At 45.9% G+C, this 20,091-nt stretch overlaps 1 protein-coding gene across 4 annotated transcripts in view; it reads right to left on the reverse strand.

The window, feature by feature from the left end:
- Window positions 1–20,091, reverse strand: part of FAR2 (fatty acyl-CoA reductase 2) — a 210,036-nt gene that overhangs the window by 90,943 nt on the left and 99,002 nt on the right. For all 4 annotated transcript variants that reach the window (XM_030539025.1, XM_030539034.1, XM_030539007.1 and 1 more), the window contains one exon: window positions 14,921–15,155. In XM_030539025.1, the coding sequence (XP_030394885.1) occupies window positions 14,921–15,109 (189 nt within the window). In that variant the 5' untranslated portion in view covers window positions 15,110–15,155. The remainder of the gene's footprint in view (window positions 1–14,920; window positions 15,156–20,091) is intronic.

Consider the following 20,091-nt stretch of genomic DNA (forward strand, 5'->3'; position numbering starts at 1 on the left):
GGCGACCCTAGGCGATGGCCTAGGGCGCCAGGATTCGGGGGGCGGCATTTTGTGCACTCCCCACGGGGCACACGGGAGCTACCGGTTCCACTCCCATCACGCTGCCGAAGAAGGACCTTCTGCCGACGTGCCGTGGAAAGCAGTGGCAGGCAATTGAACAGCTCAATGACTGCAACTGTTGCCTGCAGCATTTTGGCGGAGGATCCTTCTTCGGTGGTGTGATGGGAGTGGAATCGGAAGCTCTCGCGTGCCCCGTGGGGAGCGCACAAAATGCTGCCCCCCAAATTCTGCCTAGGGCGCCAGAAACTCTGGTGCCGCTCCTGGGAAAAGGTAGTTCAGTCTCTCCATGAATCCCTGCATAGAATTTCTTCTCTACTGTGTATTCCATAGCTCAAGGGCTTTACAAAAAATGAATTACTTATAATGCAGTGGCTTGCTAGAAAAACTGAGCAGTCAATATGTGCTTGACAGCAGATTATGCATGCAGCAATGGATATTAGAGTCTTAGAAACTGAGAGGGCCAAAAAATATTTGTTATGCTAAAATCTCCCCTTCCTCTCACTAGTGGCACACTCAAACCTGATAAAAGGAAATATTTGTTCACACCGCATGTAATTAGACTGTGGAACTCACTGCCACAGGATGTTGCTGAGAGCAAAAACTTGGCAATTTTTAAAGGAGATTGGATATGTTAAATAATTAATGATGACAAAAATGTTAGAAGGGAGATTTAACCTCACGCTTCAGGGTTAAGCCAATTAGTAACTATTAGAGACAAGGATGAGACTGAGCATGTGGGGGCAAGGAGGGTAGATTATCCCACAGCTGCTTAGTTTGGAATTCTTATACCTTCTTTTGCAGCATTTGGGACTGGTCACTGTCAAAGCCAGAATAGTTGACTAGATGGACCTTGGGTCTGTTCCAGCGTGGCTATTTCTATATGATTAATCTGTCATAGCCTCTTTTTTATAATTCTATTCTCTAGCAACTGCTACATCTATTTTACCAACCCTCCTTTCCAATCTTCCCCTTAGCTTTCACTCTAGCAGCAGTGTTAACCCAGCTACCACTCCAAGGCACGGATAGTACCTGTGCAGGAGTCCCCTGTCAAAACTTTGAATCTGTAACATTGAAAAGAAAGAGAGCCTAGAAATGAAATTTCCATTCTGGGCACTTCAGTAACCTCTCTAGGGGCAGCAGCAGTGCTCCAGGGATTTATTTTAGCAGGTCACTGTAAGACTAAGTGAAAAATGTCTTAGAGGTAAAATGTAGAGAAATGCCATTTATTTAACAGCATCCCCTCCTGACCTGAATGCAGCAGTTGGCTTTCTCATTGCTTTCCCGGTTGTTTTCTGTTGCAGGCATGGCATGTATTTATACAGTTACTTCTCCACTGCAGTTTGCGGGGGGAGGTGGGGGGGGGTTGGTTGTTGTTTTTTCTCCTTGAATAACAACATAAATGAAGGTGACAGCTACCCATGATACATTTGGGCCTGGTATTTGGTGAAGCATGAACACACACTGCATGCTGCAATTTAGCTTCTGGTCTATGGTCTGTGCTCTGTAGTTCGTATGAGGTCTTCAGCATCAGGTTCGTTGCTTTTTTTTATTACTGTTTGGCACAAGTAGAGGATTTGATGGAAGAGTAGGTTCTCATTATAGCAGAGCTATTAGAACTTTTGGTTTGATTTTATTAATTTGCAACCCCCAAGGAGATTACCTAGATTCCTGGGGTTCTGTCTGCTGGCAGCCCAGGGAGAGGCACACTGTCCCTGGTAGGGAGGGGAGGCCAAGGCAGACTCAAGTCTTCCTGGCAACCAATAGGGAGTGAGATGCGCTTCCTAGAAAGTTCAGGAAAGGGGAGAAGCCATTTTTGAGTCAGTCTGGAGCCAGCCAGGGCAAGGGCAGGACTGGCTGTATGAGGAGCTGGTGAGTCCCAGGCCTGCATGCAGGGTTCCCCGAGAACTGGCCTCTAGGGACCTGAAAGCAAGATCCCTCAGCTGGGCTTTTCCCACTCCACTGATGACTCCAAGTTTCTAGAGTTTTGCTGGGAAAGTTCCCCAGCCAGGCTGAGTTAGCCCTGCAGCTCCCTAGGTGAGACCAGTCACCACATGGTCAGCTCTGCTCTGGCTGCTAGTCCAGGGCTGCTGCCTGCTGTGTGTGTGTCTGGATGCTGGGCTAGGAGACTACGGTTTGGATTTTTGTGTAAACTGCACCTTGAGCCCTGCACCCCTTTGTGATGAGGGGAACTCCTGGGACCAGAAGCAGCCTGACTCCTGCCTGAAGAGGATCCCTGCCAGCAAAGATCAGCCCCCTGCAGTGACTGAGGAGTCCAGAGTCATCTCTGAACCTGAGGAGGTTGAGAGTGCACCATCTGTTAGTTAGTCAGGGAACTTGTTTTGGGGACCCCCCTACTCCCTGAACTGTGTCCTCAAGCCAGGGAGTCAAGTTTGGTGGTTTTATAATCTGCTGCATATTAAACCTGTGGAGGGACTCACCACCTTCTCCCACTTGTGAGTCCTTTGGGCTGTATTGAATCCAGTCAGTCACACTGCTAGACCACTGCAGAGTAGAATTTTGTGGTCATAGATCATCAAGGGCCCCATTAAAGTACGCCTACCAATGTGACCCTAATCTTATATTTGCTATATCAGGTCATGTGACTGGGGAAAGTAACGGCTATTATCAACATGGGCACTGGTGACCCTAAGAATAGTGTTTTACCCTGTTACGTTATATTTGTCTCCTGTTTAATATAATTATTGTTTGTGTTATTTCTTGGGAGTCTCCAGCTATCTGGCAAGTAAATTGGGATTACCCTGTGATTAGAATTTTCTGCCCAAGATGCCCTGGTGCCCTGCCAGGAAGGAGCGAGGGAGGTGGAAGCACTACCAAATAAATTCATTGGAAAAAATAAAGAAGATACACCCTGCTGAGTGGGTGGTGGGATCCAGAGGAACCCAGACCTGTCCATCAACACCTGTAAGCAGACTGGCATTAAAGAAAGTAATCAGGTGGAGAGGGGGTGCTACAAATTAATCTAACTATTTGAGGTATTTATATGTGGCCCCCCTGACTGGAGTATCTAAGCATCTATCCTCTCAATTCCCCATGAGGTTGGGCAAAGCTATTACCCCATTTTATAGATGGGGAATTGAGGCACAGACAGACTAAGTGACTTTCCCAATGTGACACAGGAAGTCTGTTGCAGAGCAGGGAATTTAGTACAGATCTCTTGAACCCCAGGCTAGCACACTATCCACTGATCATCTATATTTTCTTATTGTACAGTGGGTATGAATATAAAGTTCTGTTCTACAGGCAAACTTTTTATATAGTCTCAAATATACAACCATGTCCTCACCTGGAGTAAATGGCATAGCTCCACAGAAATCAATGGAGCAACACCAATTTATACCAGCTGAGGATCTGGTGCACTGTGTATGGATCAGTACAGAGCAGATGATCATACAGCCTCATGACATAAAGCCTATAAAATCTTATGCCTGAAGTACAGATGTGACTGAATAGGGAAATTACAGCCAGGAAGGAGAGCTCTGCTTATTAAATATTTCTTTATTGTGCTGAGGCTGTTCTGGAAGCTGTATCCTTTTTATATCCATCCCTCTAGCACTGTGGTTTGCAGTATTATTCACTAGTCCTCCCCTAAAGTCCTTCCTGGAGTAATACTTCTGGTAAATCAACATCTAAAAATCAGCTTTAGGTCTAAACCAGGGATGGGCAAAGTACAGCCCACGGGCTGGATCCGCCATGGGCCCTGTGCCGCTCCCCCTGCGGCCTGTGGGCGGGGGGGCAGAGGGTGCCGTTTGTTGCCCTTACCTCCAGGCACCGCCACTTCACACTCCCCATCACCACCACCAGGGGCTGCCGTGCTTTCTGGAGCAGTGCGGGGCCGGGGACAGGGCAGGCATACAGGGAGCCTGCGCTGGCCCCGGTGCGCTCCACTACCAGCCCAGAGCCGCTTTTAGTAAGCGGCGCTGGACCGGAGCCCAAATCCCTTCTGCACCCCACCCCCCAACTCCCTGCCCTGAGCCCCCTTGTACACCCCGCACCGCTCCTGCACCCCAACCTCCTGCTCTGAGCTTCCTGCTGCACCCCGCACCCCTGTGCACCCCAACCCCCTTCCCTGAGCCCCCTCATACACCCTGCACCCCTCCTCTGTTCCAATCCCTTGCCCTAAGCCACTTCCTGCACACCACACCCTCTCCCAACACACCGCACTCCCTCTCGCCCCAACCCCCTGCCCCAGCCCTGCATACAATTTCCCCACCCAGATGCGGCCTTTGCCCACTCCTGGTATAAACTGTTAGTAAGTATGTGTTATGTTTACATATAACATAGTTTAGGTAAGGTCTAAAACCAAGCAGTAGCTCTCTTTTGCTACAGAATTTCAAACCAACTCAAACCTTTTTGTATTTTAACCACAATTCTTTGATTGGCCACATCAAACAGTCCCATGAGAAGAGAAGTTTTGTACAGGTAATAAGTGTGAGCTATGGTACAAGTATCGCATGTTGGCCCCCTCGAAGACGTAGGTCTCCTCAGTGATTGCAATTATTTCCTTCCTAACAGAAGAGACAAAATGCATGGAGGGTTTTGTTCAGTCATGGGGTGTGGGCTGAGAGAGCTGGGGAGCAGGTGTTTCTGGGTAAATGCAGTCTATGACTAAGACAAATTCTCAGAGAGTGGAGAATGTTTTGTGCTTATTTACCAAAGAATGAAAATATGAAAGATAACCAGGATGGAAACACAAAAATTAACAATGAAGCAAGGCTTCAAACAGTACATTTGACACTGTTTGTGAAAGTTCTTGGGGAGAACCCATGATATGAAGGGGAAACCACTTCTTAAATTCTGTCCTATCAAGAGCGTCTTCAAATTAGGTTGTTTTGAGGGTGTTAATTCTCCCTCAGACCATAGTAAATGATACGGGTCTTGACTAGATCAAAAGACACCAAACCAATTAAAATTCAGGCTGAACACAGGGGAGTCTAATCTACTTTGTCCACATATCTATTCAAGTGACACCGTCATAGGACCTAATCACATCAGCTACACCATCAGGGGCTCATTCACCTACACATCTACCAATGTGATACACATCATCATGTGCCAGCAATGCCCCTGTGCCATGTACATTGGCCAAACCAGACAGTCTCTACGCAAAAGAATAAATGGACACAAATCTGACATCAGGAATCATAACATTCAAAAACCAGTAGGAGAACACTTCAGTCTCTCTGGTCACTCAATAACAGGCCTAAAAGTGGAAATTCTTCAACAAAAAACTTCAAAAACAGACTCCAATGTGAAAATGCAGAACTGGAATTAATTTGCAAACTGGACACCATCAGATTAGGCCTGAATAAAGACTGGGAGTACTTGGGTCGTTACAAACCATAAACCTATTTCCCCAATACTAATTTCCCCCTACTGTTACTCACACCTTCTTGTCAACTGTCTGAAATGGACCACTCTCGTTACCACTTCAAAAGTTATCTTTCCTCCTTTGGTATCCTGCTGTTAAGTGAATTGTCTTGTTAGACTGACCTCACACTTGGAAAGGCAACTCCTATCCTTTCATGTATTTTATACCTGCTCCTGTATTTTCCACTTCATGCATCTGATGAAGTGGGTTCTAGCCCATGAAAGCTTATATCCAGATAAATTTGTTAGTCTCTAAGGTGTCACAAGGACTCCTCATTGTTTTTGCTGACACAGACTAACATGGCTACCACTCTGTCATCTAGTAGCAGTCTCCCATGATGACTTTCCTATTTCTCTAGACTCTCTTCTTCCAATCCGAGAGTGCTACAGGAAACACTTGTGACTATCCAGTGAAAGCCAGCACTTGGTTCTCACATGGCCTTCATAAAAGTCTTGAATAGTTCAAGAAGTGCCACAAAGACAATGAGAGATACCAGTATTTGGGCAAATTCCTCATCTAAGCTCACTCAAAAACATTGGTGGTACAACACACAACTACTATGATTTCCTTCCCTTAACCCCTGGTTTCATTACCTGTTCAGAAAATGGTGACCATTCCCCAGCACAGAAGACTTCAGTCATCAGGCTTAGGAGATGACTGATCCATTTAACACCCCACCCCTCCCGCCTCCTATCAATTCAGAAGCACCTCATGTTGTGGGTTATTAGCATTGTCCTAAATGAGCTACTACTAGCTCCTATTGAGCCATTTGATAACTTAGAGCTCAGGTTATAGAGTGTTTTATCTTCAGTATATGTAACAAACACTAATTAGGCCTCACAATCCCCTGGGAAGTATGGAAATGTCTCAATTTTACTGGTGGGAAAGGTTAAAGTTGCTGTGTAAAAATGGCACCTTCATACTCAACAGATCTGCTGTTGTCTGTGTATTTTCCAAGTCTCACATGCTTACTTTACTGCATAGTCATTTTTATTCCTGTTAACCCAGCACAACTAACACAGCTCTGGGATGATGAGCAAGAGCCTATTCTGGTTGCACTCACCCTCAGCCGAATTTTTAACCAAGCTCCAGTTGCAGAATCTTTCCCCCACACCGCTGAAGTGCCGCCAAGGATCTGGTAGGGAAACGGTTCATAGGATTTTGGGAGCTCATCACTGGATCTAACCCCACCTCTTCTGCAACTACTATAATACTGAACTCCATGTTAGGACTTACGAAATGGTCAAAATAATGGTAAAGTTAAAATGGATTTCAACTGGACACACGGAAATCCCCAGCGTCTCCATTTCTGCTTACTTTTGATTTCTTTTTAAATGATCAGGGCATTCCTGCTGAATCACTTTTCTTCATTTCAGTCTTTTCTGTCTCTCCAAATACTGTGGTATATTGTTTAAAACTGGGCCACAACAGCTAAAAATCAGTCCCACATCAGTGTTCTGTCAGCGAGTGCCTGACACAGGCAAGCCCATTTATGTAAGGTGAACAATGTTCCCTCAGCCTTCTCAGCTTCTGAATAACATTTTCTGCTCAGCAGAATATTTGCATCTGTCTCTATCTCCTCCTGTTTCTCTCTCACACGCTCTAATTAAAAAGTTTATTATTTGAAACTGAAGTAATAATTGTGTTGATAAGTATAGGACACACAAAAGCATTTGCCTTCATTCTTCTGTGCTTAGTGCAAGAGGTAAATTTCACAAATTCTTCTTCGCCTCTGCTGAACCAGCAGATGTTCCACACCAGCAGTAAGGAAGGATTTGGAGGTAGTTGTGCCTTCTTGCAGGATGCACTGACCTCAGCTTTTTTCTGGCACCTTTACCAGAATTTGTCTCAGTCCTGTTCCTATTTGACAAGTGTCCAAAATGACTTCACAAACCACCATCACCACCGCTGGTCATCTCAAGCAGAAAGGCCAGCGATTCAAAGGGCACAAAAGCTGAACTAATCTATCACCCTCCAAGTTTGTTCCTCCAAATCAGGGTCAAGCCCCAAGGATGTGACTGCAGCTTGCACGGCTGCTGCTTTGGATGTACCTGTTCTGTGAATAGATGGCTTCAGTTTCCAGGGCTATCACTTCAGCACTTTTTGCAGGCATTTATATCATAAACTAAAAATCGCCCAGCAACCAATTAGAAGTAGCCAGCAGTGTTCTCAGCTGTAACAACATGCTGTAACTGCTGAAGACTGCATAAGTGAATGCTATTGCATATGAGGGTGGGCTGCCTTAGAAAATCAGATCCTAAACTGATCATCTGTTCTGAGTAATGCAATCAAGTACAAAGAAATGAATATATCTGAGAGGATCCCTCAGACTTAGGTTGATGTTACTCAGACTATAAGCTCTTCGGGTCAGGGACCGTCTTTTTGTTCTGTATTTGTACAGCCCCAACACAATGGGTTCCTGCTTTGTGACTGGGACTCCTAGATGCTGCCACAATACAAATAATAATGAATAAACTGAGCTACTGCTTTTCTTGGCTCTGAGGCTAGCAACGCGCATGCTGCCAGGGATTTTCACCTTCCACAGCTCTCCCTCTTCTCCCTCCTTCTGAACCTGTAATGAAGGACGTAAACCAGGAAAGTTGTGCGGGGATATATCCATCAGGCAGCAAGACAGCATGTCCCTCTTCTTTAGTAAGTTTCCTCTGATCTTTTGCACCATTCCTCCCCCACCCTTGTTTCAGAGGATCAGCAAACTGCCACAACTGCAATGAGTATAATGGACTGACAGCAAGCTTAGAGCAGAACTGCTACTACTGGCAGAGACGACGTCAAACCTGACTGCCATTGTCTCCCAGGGAATGAACCACCATATAGTGTTGTTAGGAGAAAATTAGCTCAGAGTGTATGTGAAATGGGGTCACTCCACTCAACCCCTGTGTTCCTCTTAAGCTGTCAAGTTACAAACACTTTCATTGAAAACATCTAATCGCTGTTTTTCAGCATTAATGTTCATATACATTCAGTCCAAACTTGTATATTTGTGGAAACAAGTATCTGAACCCACTTGTATATGATCCCAGATGAAAATACACATATAGATGGAAGAGTAGGAAATACTACAGGACGGTTGTTCTTGCAGCATTTCCAGCCTGAATACATTCATAAGGCAGACTGTATGTGTACAACACCCACACATACAATCACAGGAGTTGTAGAAATGCATTCAGGGCCGGCAGTCGCCTAGGGCGCCAGGATTCGGGGGGCAGCATTTTGTGTGCTCCCCACGGGGCCCACGGGAGTTTCCGGTTCCGCTCCGTTCACGCCGCCGAAGAGGGACCTTCTGCAGACATGCCACGGAAAAAAGCGGCAGGCAATTGAGCAGCTCAATGACAGCCGCTGTCGCCTGCAGCATTTCGGCGGAGGGTCCTTCTTCGGCAGCACGATGGGAGTGGAACCAGAAGCTCCCACACGCCCCGTGGGGAGCGCACAAAATGCCGTCCCCCGAATTCTGCCTAGGGCGCCAGAAACTCTGGCGCCGCTCCTGCATGCATTCAGGCAAGAATAGATGACAGCAGAGGATTAGCAACTACAGTCGATGATAATTCAGATTCCTTTGCTTTTAGACTATATTGCATCTTGCTATGCACAGCAAGTGGAGCTCAGGGAATGTATTAGGTGGCGTTCACAGCTTCTATTTGCACCAACAAAGCACTAAATGATGTTCATTACTTGAGTGGTGAGCAACCTTCACCGCCCTCTCATTTGGAATATGCAGTAGATTTCCTCACTCAGTGGAGAGCTTCTGTAACATTGTACTTCTCCAGTGTAATTGCACAAGAAAAGGGCAGAGAGCGGCATGGTGTAGTGGTCAAAGCTCACAAACAGGAACTAGGAATTTCTGGGTGTAATCTCTGCTTTAGCATGGACTTCTTTTTGGCACTGGACAAAACATTTAATCTCTCTGGCTTCAGTTTTATTTCTGCTTAAATGGTGATGACACTTATCCACCTTACAGATGCCTAGTGAGAAACAATAAATACTGTTTTGTGCTTTGAAAATGAAAGATGCCACACAAGAGGAGAACATTATTGGTGTTTATGTTCTGGTATCTTGTTTTGCAGATTTCTAATTCACTTCTCTTTAGGACTTTTTGCTGTGGGGTTAACTCTATTTTGTAGCTGCCATCACAATTTATTAGACATTGGGTCACACCTGTTCACTTTCCCTGTACAGTCAGATGGCTTAACTGCCCACAAAGCTCTCCCAGGTCACATGGAGTGACATTGTGGTGCGGTGTTAGAAACAACTAAAATCTTATGGTACTGGTGGATCAGTCAGTGATGACCAATTGTATCTGCCAACAATGTAGCCTTATCACAGGGAAGAAGTTTGTCCTAGTGGTGGACAGGGCACAGGTCTGGGAGTCAGGATCCTGTTCCTGGGGCTCTCTCTCACTGAGATTCACTGTGTCACTTTGGTCAACTAAATTAACCTCTGGGTGCTTTATTTTCAGTATCCGTTGTTGTTAGTAGTAAATATTTGTATGCTGGTGGTACCCAAAATCCCAAATTGGAATTGGGGTTCTGTTGTGCTGGGAGCTGTACAAACATAGAAAAGAGACAAACCCTGCACTGAAGGGTTGATTGTCTAAAGATGTAAAACACACTTACCAGCCTGTGCAAAGTGCTTTGTTATCTATTGATTACAAATAGTAAGCATGCATTCTGGGGACCTGGAAAACTCATTGTCACCTCAGGGCTGGTCCTAATATATATATTTGTGTAATATATAGATGAATGGCAAGTGTCATAATTTAATCCATAATCTAGATATAAAGTTTTTTGCAAGTGGATCTTTGGAAAAGATAATGATTCAGTAGTTATAACCACCTTCTAATCTTATTTTTTGTCCAAGAATTTCATTATAGGTAATTGTTTTGGTTTTTCCCCCTTGGAGGGTTTTTCAGCAGCTAATTAATGCATTTAAATCATTTATAACCTGGTAGGTCTGGTGCCATGTGCTGAGGCTCATTATAAGTAATACCCACTCACAGATGGCTTCAGCAGATTTTTGGGTACAAGCAACATTTTTGTGTTCAATCATTTGTTGAAAATGTTGCTTGTTTTGCTGACTCATTGGCAAGCGACCCATTCACTCAAAGCTTAATTAGCAAATTCCCCATCCCCCTCAACACATGCTCACTCTTAACCCCTGCATGAACTGGATAGATAATGTATAATTAATCAGTGAGGTCTGGTTTTGGCAGGCACATAGAATCCATGAATGCCATTGCAAGTGTTTTTTCCTTTGTGGTTTTCTTCATGGGGATGTATGCTTAAAATTAACTGCAGAGGGACATAACTTTTCCTTTAATGAATGTACTTCTTAAAAGTTCATTCATCTATGGAGACTGCATGTCAATTTGAAACAAGTTTTATATGGCAGCTTCCCTGATCAGCAATGTTTTGATAGAGTGACTTAGTTCTGATAATTAAAAAGAAAGGAGATGATGATTGAGGCTTGTAAATGTCTCTCTGAAATACACAGCAAACTCCTGTACAGTAACTAATCACTTAAAGTTGTCCAGTTAATGTTGTTTCATTGTTACGTTGCTGATCAATCAGATGCTCGTTTAAAGTTTCGCAATGCTCCCGTATCACATTGTTTGGCAGCCGCCTGCTTTGTCCATTGCTTGCAGAAAGAGCAGCCCGTTGGAGCTAGTTGGTGGAGGCTTGGAACCAGGGTTTGGGGACTGAATGGGCCTGCACTGTGTCTGCCTATCGCGGTCAGATGCATGGCGGCTATGGGAGGGCAAGCGCTGGCAGGACGGCCCCTGCAATGGAGAATGGTGCCGCTGAAGCAGGGATGGATGTGGTCTGAACATGGGTGTACCCTGTGACTGGGAAACCACAGGAGCCGGTCTGGTTGGCACCGGGAGGAATGTGATCTCCTGCACTGCCTGCAGGGCCGCCGGCGTGGATGGCACGCGGAGCTGATGGAGGCCTCTGCCACTCTCCGGAGTAGCTAGCAGGGAGTGGGATGGGCTACATCACTCCACTCCATCAGTCTTGGGCCTGAGATCCCGATGTTGGTGAAGAGTTGCCCGGCATGGGACCTTGCTCACACCCCGTCTTATCCTTTCCCTTGTGGGAGGTTGGAGACCGTCCTCGTCTTCCTTTTTTGGGCTTCTTGGTTGGAGCCACGGATGGAGACCAGTGCTGACTAGTGGATGGTCCCGGTGGGGCGCTGTGCATTGAGGTCTCAGTACTCTGCACTGAGCTGGAGCATTGTTCCAGTGCCGGGGTGAGTGCCGACTCCATCCGGAGCACTCTGAAACAAATCTTGCACTCCTTCTTAGTCCTTGGCTTGAAGGACTTGCAAATTTTTCACTTTTCATTAACGTTTCCTTCGCCCAAACAATGCAGACAACTGCTGTGTGTATCACTAAAGGGCATGAGCCTCTTGCAGCGATCACAGGACTTAAAGCCTGGGGATCGGGGCATGCCCTGTCCCGAGGCAAAGTACCATTTGGGACCTACAAAGTCTCTAACTATAGCTAAGGGATTTATAAACACTAATAAAACACTATACATAGTATAATATAGGAGATAACTAGTTTGTACAAACGAGCAGCTATAGCACTAACTGAAGTGGCAACAGTTACAGCACCATCACTGGTGGCAAGAAGGAACTGAGGGTGGTGGACACGGTGGCGCCCTATATACCACGGCATGTGTGCGCTACTCCAGGGGGTGCTGAAGCCAGGCCCCTACAGATACTGCTGAGGGAAAAACTCCCGGCACCAGTGCATGCGGTGATCATACAGGCCTAAGTTGAATGGACATGAGCAATCGCTCGAAGAAGTAGTTTACATACTGGGAGTGATGTACTATTTAAACAGCCTCTTGCCCTAGTCACACTGTAAGTAGGGGGGGACTGATATTCCCGAATAGCAACAATTCTCCCTCTGGATAATAAAGGAGCAGGATGGTGGGATTCTAACTAGAGTCCGATGCAGTGCTCTTTGGCTCAGAGAATTGCTGGAGCTGGTGTAGGGCCTCCACGAAAGGAGTGTTAGTTTGAACATGGCTGGCATTGCTGAGGTCTTTCTCAGTCTCAGAGGAATACAGAGACAACTCATCCCTGTGCACCTGCCTCTCAAGAATTGCTCTCTTAGACATGCAGCTGTACAGTAAATACTGGCTCAGTACCATGGACTAAGCTTTTATATGCAGAACAGACTAGCTCTATGGCATTCAACATGTTTAAAGGATATTTAATGAACACTCCAATATTGTGCTTGTAGATATCACTTGGGAGGATTCCACTGAATTCAGTGGGCTTTGGATCAGGCCTTTATACTGCAGTATGTTTATGTACAAAGGAATATTCTTTAGATAGACAGATAAATTTAGCAAGTCCAACTCTTGGTCACACACCATTTCTCTAGGAAGGAAAAGTTATTTTTTCCAAAACACTGAATGTTTTTTATTTTTAAATGAACATCATCAACAGAAAACCACCTCCTGGAAGGGACAGGAATCAATTTGAACATACCCTTTGGGATTTTCTCCTTCAAACACTATCACCCCTAATCATTACACCTCTGGTCTCAAATACCTGGTCAGAAACCTAGGTCCACTGGCTTCTTGGGAAGCAGCCTTAGTTGTTGCACCACACCGACCCATCTAATTACCAAGGAAATCACATATTTGGGTGCGCCAGCTTCCAGGGTTCTATAACCTGCTTCCTGATTGGCCACATGGTCTTGACCCTGACTGGCTGGTGGCTATATATAAACTTCCTGCTCCCTTCCTGACCTTGTCTGAGCAACAAGCCATTGCCTGCTACTTGGATCCTGCTTGATCCTGCTGTGTCACCTTGCCTGACCCTGTCTTACTCCCTCACTCGATCTTGCCTTGCTATCTCACCAAGCCTCGCCAGCAGCCTTGATATACCTCTCCCTTGGACAGAATCTCCTGGCTATTGGACTTCTTGCATGACATCTGATTACTGATCTGGACCACCCTCAACTTGCATGATTTCTGAGCATTACACTAACTTCCAAAAACTTATCTGCTGATTTTCTTTAACATTTACTCCTTTGGAGCCCACTGAAGCATATTGCTGTAAAGTTCAAGGAGAGGTTATCAAGTCCCCTATGTTGTTGGCATGTCTAAAACTGCTGACACACATTACAAAAGGAGGGTAAATCTAGTAACTGACAACTGCAACAATAAAATAGCTACTAAGGAACCTTACCTAAAGCTAACAATAACAGTATCCTGTGCTGAGCTACTGAGCAAATAGGTCATAAATATTTGTCACAGGAAATGCAAACAGAGCTTTTAGAAGTCCTGTAAAAATAATATCCTTCACTTTATTTTGTGGGAAAGGACAGCATTTGGACTTTTGTTGTTTTATTATGAAAAATGTAGCTGCAGTTGTCAATGAAGAAAGCCGTAGAACTATGTGGAAAATTATATTCACTGAAGGCAAAATGATAGAAAAAAATATGTATTTGCCAGATTTGCAAAAAGCAAACAATAGGACACTTCTCAACTGAACCATTTGCTAGATGTAAGTTACCTCGGCAGGTAAGTATGCAATTCTAGTTCCAGGCCACAAGGAAACAGCAAAGAAAAAAAATTCACAACATCCCTTCCTCCTCCTGGCCCTGCTTGTCAAGTCTTTAACTCCCTGGGGACCACTAATGGGACATCAAATAGCATCCTTCTAGTCAGTTTTGCCCAGGACAGAGTTTTAGATACTCTGAATTCTCCCATGGCTGCTACTTGTACCCTCAATATACCCTCTGTACACTAATGTTTCCCAGTATTTTTAATGTTTCATAACTGAGGTTGATCCTGTAACTGGCACTGATGGATAGTGGGATGTGAATGGACTACAAGTCCCTTCATTGGTTTATCAGCTTTACTGTTGTGCCCTATGAAAGAAGAAAAGTATCATAATTGTTAGCACCTGTTGATGCTGTGGTGGTTCAACAGCCCTAAGAAGGGCAGGGAGATCCCACAGGGGCGGACTACTTTGAATTTTATATATGTTTGAGCAGTGTTCAGTTTTCCTAAGGGGGTGAGGGGCAGAAGATTTAGTTAATGGCTGATAAATGTCACCATGTTTACAATGACAAGAGTTGTTAAATGTCACTGAGATTTGTTATGGATGCACCAAATTTGCATTGTGATTATGATGATTTCACACAGTCTCACCACATTGATGTCAACATGTTTTTGATGTTCATTGGGAATTATTATTTTCCATATAAAAATCAATAAAAAAATAAAAATATATATAGTTTTCAAATCCTGTATATCATTTAAGTGTTCTGTGTGCAGCTTATTTTTCCATACTAAACCTATGTAAGGTTTGTAGCAGAAGAGTGATACTGTCCTCAACAGGTGAAATATAACATATTGTCATCTACTCTACACACATTTAATTGCCCTGTGGATTTTAGTTTAGATTTCTTTGTAAAATGCAGCAACCTACCTTAGATTTCACCATATTTGCCACTCTCTCCTGCATTGATTGTCCTGCCTTTGGCCTCACGAGGATATAAACAGCTTCCACATCAGGGCTGGAGCGCAGCAGCTTTTCCATCAGTACTTTGCCCATAAAACCTGTGGCTCCTGTGATGAGTACAGTCTTTCCATTGTAATAAGCTGCAATTGAAGACATGGTGCGCTCTCTCTCTGTCCTCCTTCTGACTTCCTGCAGGAGGTTCCTGAGGGGAAATCAGTAACAGAGCAAGAGATTGGATGCTGGGAAGTTTGATTAAGAATACAGTGCACACTTGAGGACCAATAGGGCCCATGCCAGACCATGCTAGCTGACATCTGCAACGGCCTTTTCAGTCTGTTAGCTGAGGCAGATCCCACAGCAGACCAATCAGCGGCAACTTTAATGATTTTTTTTTAAATAGAGGATTGAACATGGACCACACAAACTCATGAACCTGCGAAGCCTAAACTCCAGTGTAGCCTTAGCCTCCATATTACTATTTATATTACTGTTGCATCTAGAGCAGAGGTGGGCAAACTGCAGCCCACGGGGCACATCCAGCCCCTGGGACCCTCCTGCCCGGTCTCTGAGCTCCTGGCCTGGGAGGCTAACCCCCTCCTCCGCAGCCTCAGCTCACTGCTCCACCAGCGTAATGCTCTGGGCGTCAGGGCTGCAAGCTCTTTCCAGGCAGCGCAGCAGCAGAGCCGCAGCCTGACCCGGTGCTCTATGCTGTGTAGTGGCATGGCATGGCTGGCTCCCATCTGTATGGTGCTCTGGGCAGCACAGCTGTAATGCCACCAGCCACCAGTACTCCAGACAGCGCGGTAAGGGGGCAGGGACCAGATGGCGGGGCTTGGATAGAGGGCAGGGGAGTTCGGGGTGGTGGTCAGGGAGTAGGGGTGTGGACAGGGGTCGGGGCAGTCAGAGGGTGGGGAACAGGAGGATTGAATGCGGCAGGGGTCCCAGGGGGGCAGTCAGGAAGGAGAGGGGGGTTGGATGGGGCGGTGGAGGGCAGTCAGGGGCAGGGGCTCCAGGGGCGGTCAGGGGACAAGGAGGGGTGGATGAGACAGGGGTCCCGGGGGGGCCATCAGGGAAGGGAATGGGGGGGGTTGGATGGGGCAGGAGTCCTGGGGCGGCCGTTAGAAGGTAAGAAGCGGGAGGGGGGGTCAGATGGGGGCACAGCCTCCCCTAACCAGCCCTCCATACAATTTCGGAAACCCGATGTGGCCCTCAGGTCATAAAGTTTGCCCACTCCTGATCTAGAGGATGCAATCTAGAGTAAGCTAGGCACTGTCCATACACATAGTAAGAGACAGTTACTGCCTTGAAGAGTTTACAGCTAAAATAGACAAGAGAGACAAACAGCAGGATGGGAAACAGAGGCGCAGAGACTTGTTAATGTTCACGCAGTAGATCAGCTGACGGACAGGGAACAGAACTCAGACCCCCTAATGAATATCTTATTCACCAGACTACACTGTGTCAAATCAACTGGGATTGTGTCCCAGCATAAAAAGTTCACCTTGGACAGCCACCTTCCCATGGGGCCAATCTTTTCCTACCACCTGTGATTTGGAAATGGGTTCATTTGGTTAAACCTGGTAAGGTGAGTGGGTCTCAGAGCCCAGGCTCCAGCTCAAGCATAAACATCTACACTACAATTTTTAGCCCCACAGCCCAAGGCCCACAAGACTGAGTCAATTGACTTAGACTCTGAGACTCGGTGCCACACATTTTCTATTGCAGACATGCCCTAAGCACGGGCTCTGACTCAGGTTTGAGCCTGAGTCCCCCTTCCATCCATGCACAAATCAGGCTGACCTGGGTCAGCAAGCACTCAGGACCCAGGACCTTGGACCCTGCTAGGGAGGTGGGTTAGAACCCGAGTCCTGCTGTGACTGGGGTCCAAGCCCTGTCATTTTGCAGTGTGGATGCAACTCAAGCCACTCACCCAAATCAGACCTGGGGCCAACAATTGAAAACCCAGGTATACAATGCAATGTTGATGCTCAAGCACGGGCCTGGAAACACAGAGTCCACAAGTCCAGGTCCCAAAGACCCGGGCTTTACATGCAATGTAGACACACATACATCCTCTGTTTCTCTCATCACACTGGCTTTCTCCTGAGCACAGATTTCTTATCTATTTGCTGTACTACTGGTAATCTAATTATCTATTAATCCCTGCCTGCCTGCCCTGCCCCCGCGCCACTCTGGGAAGCGGATGGAACCTGGGGGAGGAGAGGCGCAGGGGTGTGTGTTGGTGTTGCTTCAGGCCCCACCCCCAGCATCTCCCATTGGCCGTGGTTCCCCATTCCCAGCCAATGGGAGATACTGGAGGCGGTGCCTGAAGCAACAGCAACCCACACCCCTGTGCCACTGCTCCTCCACGTTCCAGCTGCTTCCCCAAGCGGTGCAGTGAGGGGGTGGGGCGGGGCAGGATGGGGCAGGGCAGGGCAGGGCAGGCAGGGATCCTGCCCTGCCCCCGGTGTGCACTGGGCCAGAGCTTACCCCCCGAATCCTTCCTGCAGTCAAACTCCCTGCCCTGAGCCCCTTGCCGCACTCTGCACCCTAACCCCTGCCACACCCCTCCTGCACCCCAAACCACTGCCCTGAGCCCTCTGCTGCACCCCGACCCCCTGCCGTACCCTGCACCCTGACCTCCTGCCTTGAGCCCCCTACTGCACCCTGCAACCCAACCGCCTTCCCTGAGCTGCCTGCTGCACTCTGCACCCGATCTCCTGCTTTGAGCCCCTGCCACACACCATACCCCTCCTGCACTCCCTAGGGGCAGGGAAGGGGCGGTGTTGGGGTGGGGATTTCGGGGAAGGGATTGGTATGGGGGCAGGTAAGTGGTGGGAAGAGGCGTGGCAGGAGCAGGGCCTCTTGGAAGGGGTGGAGTGGGGGCAGGGCCGAGGGCAGCAGGAGTTGGGAGGAGGTGTCAGTAATGCGGTCCTTGGGCCAATGTACTAGTCCTCATTTGGCCCTCGTGGTCATTTGAGTTTGAGACCCCTGATCTATATAGTCTTGACCATGAGGCTTTCTGCCAATAATGATGCCAGTTGTGCTATGATTGTATTTATCCTCAGGGCTATCAGTTGTATTCATAGATTCCAAGGCCACAAAGGACCATTGTGATCATCCAGTCTGATCTCTTGTATAGCATAGGCCATAGAACTTCCAAGAAATAATTCCTAGAGCAGATCTTTTAGAAAAACAGGCCATCTTGATTTAAAAATTGCCAGTGATGAAAAATCTAGCATGACTCTTGAGAAATTGTTCCAGCAGTTAATTACCTTCGCTGTTAAAAAATTGTCTTATTTCTGGTCAAAATGTGCCTGGGGGTTCAGTTTTCAGCCATTGGATGATGCTATATCTTCTGTTAGACTGAAGAGCCCAATATTAAATATTTATTCCCCCTGTCGATACCTATCAACTGCCATCAAGTCAGCCCTTAACCTTCTCTTTGTTAAGCTAAACAGATTGAGCTCCGTAAGTCTATCGCTAAAAAGCTTGTTGTCTAATCCTTTCATCATTCTCATGGCTCTTCTCTGAACTCTCTCCAATTTATCAACATCCTTGAATTGTAGGCACCAGAACTGGACACAGTAGTTCAGCAACGGATGCACCAGTGTCAAATGCACAGGTTAAAATAACCTCTCTGCTCCCACTTGATATTCCCCAGTCTATGCACCCCAGGATCGCATTAGCTCTTTTGGCCATAGCATCCCACTACCAACAGTTGAAAGTCCTATTATTCATATTTGATGCATTAAAATGGGTGTTCAAAAGTAGGAGAACCAGGTAAAATTTTCAAGACTGCTTACTTCCTATTTTCAGGAGTGACAGGCTTGATAGAATTTCAGTATTTCTGGGACTGCCATCAAATTGGTTGGTTAGTATAATTCAAATATTTGATATTTTAAAAATTCAGTTTCTCTTTTTCTGGACCCCTTTTGCTAACAAGGGGCTGATTTGTCATCCTTCAACCTTTCCATATTAGTTAAGACTTACTAACAACTATCTTCAATTGTACATTAGATTGTAATTAAACAAAATTATAAATAATTGTCAATATAGCAGCAGAGGTGCTGGAACAATTTGCATAGTGGGGGTGCTGAGAGCCTATGAACCAAATGGTATATAATGGAAACCACTTCAAGCCAGGGCGTGCGGCAGCACCCCCAGAACCCCTAGTTCCAGCACCTATGCATAGCAGGAAACATGGGAAAATAAAAGAGACTCAAAATAGTGGTTATGTGCTATAACTTAGGATGAAGCTCCTCTGCATCACTAGTGGATGACGACATTAGGAAAGATGACCACCATTGAGTTCTTTCCTACAATGTAAGGTTTAGAATCTATGTACCAATGTACATTTTAGTAGAATTATCTGGTTTTTAATATTGAAGACTAGCTCATTGGCAAAACAAGTTAAACAGCTGTGTGAGTAAGTTTTGTACCACAGAAGTACTTCTTCAAATTACAGAATATAGATTTGTTTGAAATTCAATTAATTAACTACAGGTTTGAGTCTGTAATGATGTAAGGGCTCTCAGGACTGATACTGGTGTGCACATATGATATCAAGGACATTTGATCATCTGCAGCTACAGGACAGAGCTATACAAATGCATACCATTTGTAAAAAAATATTAAGTTGCCCGGGCAACTCCTCTCCCTGCAATCTCACTGTGTTCAATTTAGTTTAATCACTGTAGTCATTTTATAATATCAGACTATGTCATTGCATCAGACTGCTCATGTATGAAACCTATGCATGTTTCACTAACAAAGACGCACATTTTAAGTGCTCTGTGCTACAAACTGGATCATGCAACACTCTGCAATTGTGCACCCAACCACCCCACAACAGCACAGAAAGCTTCCACCCAGTATCACTGAAATGTACAGAAATTGATTCTGTGGAACTGAATCAAAAAATCCTGGCTTATTTGCCTGGCGTTGATCTGATGTCTCTAATTTCTATCCAGCAAACTAAGTCACTTTTTATGGGACATAATATAGGAGTCTGAGATCAGGCATCAGAGATGAGATGGCGTGTCAATATCAAGACACTGCTCAGGCAAGGCCTCTGAAACAGAAGAAACTCCGAAAAATGAAACAAGACACACTGTTTATGATATTAAGGGCATCTC

Source organism: Gopherus evgoodei, chromosome 1 (genome assembly GCF_007399415.2).
Source record: "Gopherus evgoodei ecotype Sinaloan lineage chromosome 1, rGopEvg1_v1.p, whole genome shotgun sequence".
NCBI lineage: Eukaryota > Metazoa > Chordata > Testudines > Testudinidae > Gopherus > Gopherus evgoodei.